The sequence below is a fragment of the Typopeltis vanoorti genome, chromosome 10 (genome assembly GCF_054136105.1).
Source record: "Typopeltis vanoorti isolate ZY-2024b chromosome 10, IOZ_Tvanoo_1.0, whole genome shotgun sequence".
NCBI classification, from domain to species: domain Eukaryota; kingdom Metazoa; phylum Arthropoda; class Arachnida; order Uropygi; family Thelyphonidae; genus Typopeltis; species Typopeltis vanoorti.
The window spans coordinates 15429733-15441784 of record NC_143558.1 but is presented as its reverse complement, the minus strand read 5'-3'; the positions used below and the strand labels follow the sequence as shown (position 1 = coordinate 15441784).

Genomic DNA, 12052 nt, shown 5'->3' with positions numbered 1-12052 from the left:
ATACTTTCAGGCGCAAACTTTGTTTGCTCACACTTGGATAAAGGATTAAACTAAATTTATTATACTCTAACCAAGTGGAAAATAAACTTTCAACTAATCAGATGACCTGTCAAATGCCTTTGCAAAATCCAGAAATATCAAGCATACTCATCCTGATAGACAGTCTAATTAGAAAGAATTACTTGCAGTTAACAGACATGTTACACTGACCTTGTAGATTCATATCTCTCATTTTGTTATAATTGTAACCTAATGAACCCCCCCCCTGCCACCACACACACACTCAGTTTTAGATGAACCCTGGAGTTCAAATTTCTTCCACAATCATCATTTCCCTACTCTCCCCTGACAAAGTTTAATTTCCCTGATTCAAATTATATGATTTCAACAAAATTGAAAAATGATGATTCAAATAATCTGGATAGATACACAGTGTAATTATAAACAATTAACTTTATTATGATAATTTTATCAATGGTAATATAATGTTAATTAATGGTAATATTTAAATTAATTAATTGATTTAAAGTAATAAATACATTATTAATATTAAATCAATTGTCAGCCTAGTTGGCTTAATGGTTAGCATATCAGCTCTCCAATCAAAAGATTGTGAGTTTGAATCTGATAGATAGTTTGTGATTGCTCTTAAGAGGGAAATGACTTTCATTGCCCTTACCAGAAAACTGAAGTAGCTTATAAAACTTCCACTGGTCTCTAAGAGAGAATTTCTGGATTATAAAAAATATATAAAATTAATAAAAAATTAATAAAAGGGAAATGACTTTCATTGCCCTTACCAGAAAACTGAAGTAGCTTATAAAACTTCCACTGGTCTCTAAGAGAGAATTTCTGGATTATAAAAAATATATAAAATTAATAAAAAAATAGGTAGGAAGTATCCTTAACTCGCCCACAGGTACCATAGGGTTAGAGTCTTTTGTGGGTTGAAGTAACATAAAAATTTAATATAATATTAATTAAGAATAATATGCTCTTTATGTTCCCTGAATCAACAACTAACATGAAAGCCAATCATACAAATACTAGTTTTAACTGTAGATACATAAAAAAAATCTCATGTAAAAAATAACAAAAAAAAATTGGAAATAATAATAATAAAAATATGCTGCCATCCCCAAAAAGAACACCAAAATTTCTTCCAATCACTTTCACATCCATTTCACCAACATTTGAGGCATCAATACAAAAACATCAATGTTAGTCGATCTCATATATGGAAGTTGAAAGTTTATTTTTCACTTGGTTAGAGTATAATAAATTTAGTTTAATCCTTTATCCAAGTGTGAGCAAACAAAGTTTGCGTCTGAAAGTATCTTCAGGACTGGGGTAAGGTGGTACAACATCAGGGCACTCCTTGCAAAGGTGGAGCAAGCTACCAACACTCCTATCTCAGTATCTCCCATAATGCAAAACACATCTCCTTGCAGATATGTCTAATGTTAATGCATTAAGGGAAGGGCCACAACCCAGACTAGTTTCGACCTTTATTGAGGTCTCTTCAGTGGGAGCCAGGCCCAAGTGGAGATACCAGGCAGAAGCATTAGCAGGTCATCTCTACCTATAGGAGTTGCCAAATGGTGTGCCAACCTTATTTTAATAAATTACTCTGGATTTAGAGAAAGATGTTGAAAGTTTATTTTTCACTTGGTTAGAGTATAATAAATTTAATTTAATCCTTTATCCAAGTGTGAGCAAACAAAGTTTGTGCCTGAAAGTATCTTCAGGACTGGGGTAAGGTGGTACAACACCAGGGCACTCCTTGCAAAGGTGGAGTAAGCTACCAACACTGCTATCTCAGTATCTCCCATATCCGCAAGGAGATGTGTTTTGCATTATGGGAGATACTGAGATAGGAGTGTTGGTAGCTTGCTCCACCTTTGCAAGGAGTGCCCTGGTGTTGTACCACCTTACCCCAGTCCTGAAGATACTTTCAGGCACAAACTTTGTTTCTCACACTTGGATAAAGGATTAAACTCATATATGGAAGTAGCAGGGATTTTTTTTTCTCCCAGAAACTCGGGTTTTTCATCCAGTATCCAGACAAATTGGCCTTGAGAACACACGCAATTTATCAACACACACAAGTTACAACCAATAACTTTAGCAAGATAGCAGAATGCATGACTATCATTTGAAACGTTTCCTGCATTAATCTCTTGATCCTTTCAAAATCAGTGTTAATAATTTGCATCAGCTATCTTGGGCTTTAGTAGAAGCAGAAAAGAATGATAGAAATTTAGATATATGTGATATGCCTAATACTTCTCTTGCAAGATGAAGTCCAACTGTGATGATGTGCCTAGTTCCTCTCTTGTATAGCTTCTGCACACTTATGGAAGCATGAGAATTTCAAATTATCTGGGGAATAAACATTTCCATACTAATAAGAATTGTTTCAATAATGCATTCAGTACAAATGTTTGTATCAGTCTTCTGACAATATTTTTTGTCCTCAGACAACAATCCAACACAGGAAATGAAAAATAGATGACAAAAAGATCATGTCACAATATTAGGATTGTAGTCTAAGGACAAACATCTGCGGTGTGTTTAGAATAGACTTAAAAATATTTGGAGAATGGTTAGGTCTTCTGGTAGGCATGTGATCTAAGATCACTAGTGATAGCAAATTTCTCACTATCTGCATCTACTTGATCTGCACAGTTGGTTAGAAAAGGAAAACCAGTTAGAGTTGTGAATGCTAAAATCTCTAAGGAAACTGACTTCACTGTAAGGAGAGTTGGACTACAGAAAATGAATATTAAAGAAAGGAAATCAACAAATGCAGGATGGATGGTAGTGGTAATAGGAGAGCAATAGAGATTTTTAGCAAAGAAGATCAAAAATATGATATTTTAATTTGGAAACTCTCTTACATATTATATATCAAAGCAAATATATGGGAAAAACTGAAATGAGTAATGCTTGAAGAGAGTGAATGTCTGTTAAAAAATTAGGTGGGATTTGATGAAGAGTGAAATGGCCATTACTGAGGTTGTAACAAAACCTACATATATATTTGTGAAGTGAATCTTGAAGGCTTTTCCTGTTATGTAAATGATTTATCATTGCTTAGGGGAAATATTTAGAAATGATTTACGTTTATATCAGATATGAAAAAACCTATAGAAATTAATATTTATAAAAGCAAAAACCAGGAGTGAAAACATTGGATACACTCACCACTTCAACAGACAAATCTCTTCTACTCACTCACGGCTCTATGAAAGAAATATGTAGCTCTCACCCTTTCCTAAATGCCCACAAACTTAACTTCCATGAATGACCCTTAGCCCTCCTCTTCCTACCTTCCAATTTCATCAACAATATCCTATAACACCCTGCAAAAGTTTATATACATCTATCACATCCCCCCCCCATCTCATGTTTACCACTGTCTGCTATCCACAAACTCTTAATCTGTCCTCATAATCTACATTCCATAATACTGATATCATCTTTGTAACTCTTTGCACCTGTTTCAAAGTCTTTTTATCACTTTGGAACCCAGGAAGCCAAATCTGTGCACAGTAGTCCACATGTGGGGCTACTGTGCAGAGATTTGGCCTTGTAAAGTGGCAAATGACTTCAGACATTTCAGCATCACAATTATCCTGAGTTGTATTTGCAAGTTTTGCTATGTGACCTTTGAACTTCAACTTCCAATCCATTGTAACTCCAATATATCTGGCCTCCTTTATTTCTCCAAGCATAATCCCACCAATATAATATCTGTTGAAAATCTCATAAGGCAAAAGTCTCATAATACTTCACATTTACTAACACTGAATTAATAGTCATTATCATTTGCTCACAATTCCAACCTATTCAAATTATTCTGTAAGTGCAGTAAATCAATAGCATCCCTGATTGTCCTGCCAATGTTTACATCATCAGCAACAATTGAACAATATTTTTGCAGTATCATTAATGTATAAACTGAATAATGGTCCAAGGACTGATCCCTGGGTACCCTACTAGTAACCTTAAATATGGCAAATTTGCATCTGTCATATACCACATTCTGATAACTGTTCTGTTAGTCACCCATTTATCCAAGTCAACAGGTTATATTCCAATCCCAAATCATCCAATTTATGTAATTTATGTGGTGTTCTAACAAATGCAAAGTTCAACATTATCTATCATAACGTATCCATTCCCTTCACCCAACACAGCTATAACATTAATATCAAATATGAGCAATTGCTCAGATGTGATCTCCTTTAGTCAACTCGTGTGGTTCCTTGCAAAGTATAGCTTGTCTGTCAATCCATGTCAGCATGTAAATTCTTATCAAGTTCTCTAAAACCTTCACCATCATTCCAGAGATACTGATAGGTTAGTAGTTAGCCAGATTTGTTTTTTTTTGCACCATCCTCATACAATGGTACTATCATAATTTTTTTCCATTGATGTGGAATCTTTTCTGATCTGAGACTCAAATATGTCAAGTGCCTAACCAATTCAGCTGAATATTCCTTTAGCACGTGCTGATCTCCCACTGTCCCCCCATTCCTGAATTCTCATTCAGATGATTGAGCTGTTGTGGGACAACTTTTTTCAAGCAGCATGTGACAGAAGGAACTCGAGGTCAAAGAATGTTAGATTTGATTATAGTGTCAGAAGGTGTTTCAGTTAAAGACATAACTATTCTGCATCTGGTTGGTGACAGTAAGTATGAAGTATTCATGCTTAGTCATAAGTGACTAAGTTTATGAATGTTCCATTCAGAAAAGGTTACATGCTGAACTACAAAGCAGGAAATAATGAGTATACTGAGTTCAGTTGACTGGGATCAGTTGCTGGATGGGAAGAATATCGACAGTGCATGGGAAGCATTTAAACAATACTTAATTGATGCAATATCAGAATGTATCCTGAGAGTTCGAAGAATAAATAGGGTAGGAATCAAATGGATGTGTAATCTTATTAAGCAAGAGATTCATAAGAAATGGATGATGTGGAACGAATACCGTGTGCAAGGATGATGTCCATTATGAAAATCATAAGCAGCAGGCTAAAATAGTCACAACTGTTGTACGGAAAGTAAAGTATGAAAAGAAATTGGCTCTGCGTAGTAAAGACAACCTGCAAGAATTCTATCAATATGCTGCAAGTACAGTAACAGATGCAGAAGCGGTTGCTCAACTAATGAGTGCCCATTTTGTTAAAAGCTATCAAACTGGTGTACGCAACATTGAGTTCACTGCTACCTCTTCACTGAATGAAGAAACTCAGGTGTATGAGGATGAGATATTAGAGCTGTTGCATAAACTGAATATGAATTCCGCAATAGGGACTGATGGGATATCAGCACATATGCTAAAAGAGTGTTTAATTGAACTGGCTATTCCTTTGACCAAGCTGTTTAATATGAGTCTCAGAACAGGGAAGATTCCACAGGAATGGAAAGAATGTATGGTAATTCCAGTGGACAAAGGTGGTGCAAAGACTGATGTATTCAACTATCGACCAATTAGTAAGTCAGGAGTGGTAGTGAGATTTTGGAAAAATTGGTTAGGGCTCACATTCAGAAGTGAGTTGACAGTGAATCTTTACTTTCCAATGAGCAACATGGGTTTATTAAGGGAAGGTAATGTTTTAGCAACTTGTTCACATTCTATAACAATGTTACCATTGAACTAGACAAGGGGAATGGATACACTGATACTTTTGGATTTTACTAAGGCTTTTCATAGAATATAGCATGGAAGACTGTTGCATAAATTGGAGAATATGGGTTTGGATAATAGAATATTAGCATTGATAAGAGGATGGCTTACTGACAGATATCAAAAAGTAGTATACAGGGGATGTAAGTCTGCAAAACTTAAGGTAACCAGTGGTGTAGCACAAAGATCAGTGCTTGGTCCACTATTATTCAATTTGTACATTAATGATATTGGGAAGGATTTGACAGGCAACATTCAGCTATTTGCTGATGATGCAAAGACAGATAGGGTAATCAGGAATTAGGCTGATATGCAGTACTCACAGAATGATTTGAATAGGCTGGAATTGTGGGCATGGGAAAATGGATGTCAATTTAATGGCATTAAACGTTAAAGTCATTCACTTTGGCGTGATTAAATATCCAATGTTGTATTATATTGGTGAGATTATGCTAGAAGAAACTGATAAGGCTAAGGATCTTGAAGTGCTAGTAGATAGGAAGTTGAAGTTCAGGGGCCATGTAGCAATGATTGCAAATACAACTCAAAAGATAATTGCAATGCTGAAACAAATGTTCACATGTAAAGAGAAGGATGTCATTTTGCCTCTGTACAAGGCCTTGATAAGACCTCACTTGGGCTACTGTGTGCAGGTCTGGTTTCCATTGTGATTCTGATATAGTGGAGAGAGAGAGAGAGTGCAAAGGAGAGTGCTTAAAATGATATCGGGATTATGAAATACTGATTATGAAGACAGATAGAGAACTTGTAGACTGCAGACTAGCAAACAGGAGAAAGAGGAGATGATATGATTGAGACTTACAAACTTCTGAAAGGATCATACAGGATGTTAGTAGATGGAATTTTTCAATTTATGGAGGCTGGAGAACGGACAAGTGGGCATCCTTGGAAGCTAAGACCGTATGCTGCTAAGAAGAGGGTGAGGGCTAGATTTCTTCTCATAGGGTGGTGCATGATTGGAATGGACTACCACTGGATGTTGTGAGTGCAAGCAGTGTGAATGAATCAAGAATAAATATGACAGCTGGTGCATGTGGTATGTGGCCTCCCTCGATGAGTTCCTGACTCCCTGGAGGTCTCTCTTAATAATAATAATAATAATAATAATATAATTATTCAACAGTTCTAGAACCTCGTCATGCACCTTTATCTTCATACAATGTAGTGCTAGCACTTTGTGCTATGTCACACACATTATGTTGATAAATCTTATCAAGGTGAGCTCTCATTATTTGAAAAATCACTTCTGCTTCAGACATAAGTGTATTGTACAAATGAATATCTAAGGTAATATCTGTAAAGGTAAGAGAAATAACTAAATAAATAAAAACAGAAAAAGGTACTAACATTTGAGAAAAACCTTATAAAAAATTAAAATACTTACTTTTACCCCATCATGTAGACACAGTCTTACATGGCAGCTTCTAACATCAAATCCTAATGAGATTTGAATATTAATATTTCTGACAACAGCACTTTATTAAAATCTAGAAATATTACAAAATATAATCATATTGTATATGATTACAGTTATGATTATATATACAGTAATCCACCATTTATCCGAACTTCAAAACAATGCCCCTTCAGTTAACCTACCCTTGCATGTCAACCAACTTCTGATAGAGCACCATGTAATTGTATTTCAATTATCTGACCCTTTTATATGATTACAAATGAAATCGCAACTGATGCACATATACACAGCATCAATTTGTTACAGATTCTGTTACCTCTCGTGTATAAGAGCACTACATATATATATATCATCAGCCATTGTCGATCCACTGCAAGATGAAGGCCTTTCCAAGATTACTCCAAAACTGTCTGTCCATGGCTCTCCTTTTCCATGTCACTCCTGCAAATCTGATGATACCATCAATCCACCGTGATTTAGGTCAGCATTGTGGTCGTTTTAACCTCTCATGGAATCGAATCTAGTACTTCTTTGTCCACCGTTGATCTTGTCTTCGAGCAATATGCCCAGCCCATTGCCACTTTAGATGTCTCACTCTTCCTATGATGTCAGAGACTTTGGTTTGATTTCTTATCCATGTATTCCTTTTGTGATCCAATCTTGTGTTTTTTATCCATGTATTTTTTATCCAGGAATAAAGCATACTTCTTTTCATAATAAATTGTGTTGTTCTTAAATTTTTGAATTTCCTTTGCATTCAGTGTCCATGTTTCACAGCCATATGTCAGTATAGGAAGAATGCACTGGTTAAAAACTTTTCTCTTCAGGCATAATGGTAGTTGGCTTTTGAATATTGAATATAATTTTCCAAATACTTTCCACCCAAGCATCGTGCACCTTTTAATTTCGTCCATGATATCTTGTTCCATTGATATCTGTTGTCCTAAGTATATGTAATGATCTACTTGTTTAATTTCCTCATTATCGATTTTTATTATTTCTGGTTGGACATAGCTATTGAACATAACTTGGGTCTTCTTTAGGTTTATCTTTAGGCCTGCTGTTTTCCTAGCAATTTGGAGCTCATAGATATGAGTGTGTAATTCATGCACAGTCGAAGTAAAGATAACTATGTCATCTGCAAAGCGTAAATGGCTTAAATATCTTCCATTTATCTTCAGACCTTTCCCTTCCCAATCAAGAAGTTTGAATATTTCTTCCAGGCATGCTGTGAATAATTTTGGAGACCTGTCTTATACCTCTCTGTATTCCCAGAGAGATATAAGACATTGAAATGAATTGCTGCTGTGGCATTGGTGTATGCTGATTTGATGGTTCTGATGTATGGATCCTCCATCTGTTGGTTTCATAATGCTTTAAGTATTGCACAATTTTTAAGTGAATCAAAAGCTTTCTCATAGTCATCAAAACCAAGACATAGTGGTAACTGATATTCATTACACCATTCAATAATCTGCTGTACAACTTAAACATGGTCCATTGTACAAAGCCTGCCTGTTCTTTTGATTGTGCTAGGTCTAGAGTCGCACAAAGCCTATGAGCTAAGACCTTTGTAAACACTTTGTAGACCAATGATAGTAGACTGGTAGGTCAGTAGTTCATCAAGTCTTCTATCTCAGCTTTTTTATGTATCAGAATTAGGGTAGCCTTCTTCCATGTTATTGGTACATCAGTTTTCTTGTCAATTTGCCAAACAGATAGGCCTGTAACATGGTATTCTATCATGATACCTCTTTCAAACTCCATCAGTTCCATTCCCTTCGTCTTTATATATATATATATGTATATGTATGTGTGTGTGTTTGTGTGCCAGCCTGGTTGGCCAAGTGGTTAGCATATCTGCTCTCCAGCCAAGAGGCTGAGGGTTCAAATCCCGCATAGGCATGAATGTTTGTGATTGTCTTTCACCTTCATACATTCATTCACCTAAGTATAGATACACTCTCCCAATATGGATTGGGTTTACTGCAGTGGGTAGAAAAATAGGCTGTTCATCATCATTATATATATATATATATATTTTTTTTTTTTTCAGAATTCATTTTACTCGACAGGAATATTATGAACAAGCTTTAATGACTGATACCGAGAGATAAAAAGATGACATGATATATTTGAAAAGATACTACTAGTACACTAGTTTCGTTGAATTGATCAACATCTTCAGGTATCACAATCAAAGAAATATATAAAGAATTACAGAGACTTAAAATTGTAATAACAGAACATGTACAAAAAGACAGTAGTGTGTTTGAAAACACAATGCAAGCTTGAGTTCCAAACAAATGTATACTATGTGCTGTCGCGAGTGTGACAAGAGTGAACAGAGGTAATGTGTGCATCAGAGAGATTGAAACTTAGTGAGAGGAATCTAGAGAAATTTCTCTAGATTCGACAATCTTTCTCTTGAGTTCATCATAGCACACATGGATGTTAGAAGTTTGAGTCCAGTTCACAATGTGTTGGCGGCCTTCGTCTGAGTTAACTGAAAAGAGAATGTGGCTAGAGAGAGCACTGGCTCTAGTACTGTTATAGGAGATATCTCTATGGTGTTCTTCCAAATGTAGAAGGATGCATTTAGTCTGACCAAAGTATGGCTTGCCACAATCACATAAAATCTTGTACACACCTGGAAACCGAGTTGGAAGATGGTGTCAACAACCTCAATTTATTTTTAGACCACCTAAACAAGTGTCATGACAAAATCTCTTTTGCCATGTCTTAAGTGCCATGAAAGCAGTCATCGGATTCCAGTTTTTTCAAACTGGAATCCGATGACTGCCTTCCCTTTTTAGAACTGAAACTTACCAGATGTGCTGAGAGTATTAAAATCTCAATTTTCAGAAAACCTACTCATATTGATAGATACCTTCATGCTTCCTCCCATCACTATCCCTCACAAAAATTTGGTATTATTTCCACCTTAGCTCACCGAGCCAAATATTTACTTACAGAAGAAACAGAAATTGAAAATGAACTCCTTTTTCTTAAAAAAAACTTTTATTAATAATGGTTTCTTCCCTAAGAAAATTGACAAGTATCTTTCCCCCAGTCACTCACCTACTTCTGAAGATCCCTCTTCCCCCAGAGCCTTCATCTCTTTGCCTTACATCAGCTCTCTTTCACCAAAACTGGCAAAAATTCTCAAAAAGTTTAACTTCAAAACTTGCTTCACTATGCTCCCAAAACTTCGTTCAATACTTAGTAAACCTAAAGAGAAACATCTTCCAACTCAGTTTCCAGGAGTGTACAAGATTTTATGATTGTGGAAAGCCATACTTTGGTCAGACTGCTAAATCCATCCTTCTATGTTTGGGAGAACACCGTAGAGATATCTCCTATAACAGGACTAGAGTCAGTGCTCTCTAGCCACGTTCTCTTTTCAGTTAACTCAGATGAAGGCTGCCAACACATTGTGAACTGGACTCAGACTTCTAACATCCATGTGTGCTATGATGAACTCGAGAGAAAGATTGTCGAATCTAGAGAAATTTCTCTAGATTCCTCTCACATCAACAATAGCCTAAGTTTCAATCTCTCTCTCTCTGATGCACACGTTGCCTCTGTTCACTCTTGTCGCACTTGTGACAGCACGTAGTATACATTTGTTTGGAACTCAAGCTCGCATTGTGTTTTCAAACATGCTACTGTCTTTTTGTACTTGTTCTGTTATTACAATTTTAAGTCTCTGTAATTCTTTATATATTTCTTTGATTGTGATACCTGAAGATGTTGATCAATTCAACGAAACTAGTGTACTAGTAGTATCTTTTCAAATATATCATGTCATCTTTTTATCTCTCGGTATCAGTCATTAAAGCTTGTTCATATATATATTAGTTTTTGATTGACCTTTTTTAACAACAAGAGCCTTAAGAGTTTTAAGACAGCCAAGGTTAAAGGAGTATGTAAATAGCAAGAAATAATATACTAATACTTTAGATTACTGAAATTCATGATGCTCCTAAAATGTTTACAATATAAAAGAAATGCTAAGCAATTTTTGGCAATGGAGCAGACCTTTTTTAAAAAAGTTTGTGACTCTTTTTTTTTTTAAAAAAAAAAAGAGTCATGAACTAAAGGAATATGATGCTCCCAAGTCAGTGCAACTGCCTTGGGAGCATCATATCAGTTCCCTTCTCCCATCCAGTAATGGCTGGGAGAAGGGAAGTGAAGGAGTTTGAAAGAAGGATCATGATAGGATGTCATGTTACAGGCCTATCTGTTTGGCAAATTCAGAAATTCCAGGTCACTAATCAGTGATACCATACTGAGATGGAAGTGCAAGAAGTCAACTGCAAATGCTACCCACAATGGACAATCCACCACACACACCAAATGTGACCGTACAGTGCCAAGAAGGATAATATGTAAAAATCTCTATTCTTCAGTCGACATGTTGAATGCAGAGTTTTGGACATTGATTGGAACATGAATCTACACAAAAACATTCAGAACCAAGACTCATAACATGCGTTTTCATAGTAGGACCACAATATGGAAGCCCCCATATTACCCAAACCAACATGCAACATCGTCTTCAGTGGTGCAAAGAGCATATACAGTGAGGTGTGGAAGCTTGGAAAGTTGTGTTATTGAGTAACAAATCACACTATACCCTATACCAAGCAGATGGATGGGTGTGGACATGGCAGTTGCCCAGTGAAGGTCTTACCAGAGTGCATTGACTTCTTTCCAAGCAGTGTGTATGTGTGTGTGTATATATGTATATTAAATATATGAAATATTGTATATTATGTGTATATATAAAGTATGTATGTATATGCACACACACACATACAAATTTAGACCTCTGTTTCATATTTTCAGGAACAAAATGTAGCAGATTATCTCATAATCCCATCACCTGAATATTGTTATGCACAAGCCAAAT

The 12052-nt window shown here is 35.8% G+C and overlaps 1 protein-coding gene across 6 annotated transcripts in view; it reads right to left on the bottom strand.

The window, feature by feature from the left end:
- LOC150102186 (nephrocystin-1-like) overlaps positions 1-12052 on the bottom strand; it is a 215636-nt gene that overhangs the window by 117604 nt on the left and 85980 nt on the right. For all 6 annotated transcript variants that reach the window (XM_090399188.1, XM_090399193.1, XM_090399192.1 and 3 more), the window contains one exon: positions 7105-7157. In XM_090399188.1, coding sequence (XP_090255314.1) covers positions 7105-7157 — 53 coding nt within the window. The remainder of the gene's footprint in view (positions 1-7104; positions 7158-12052) is intronic.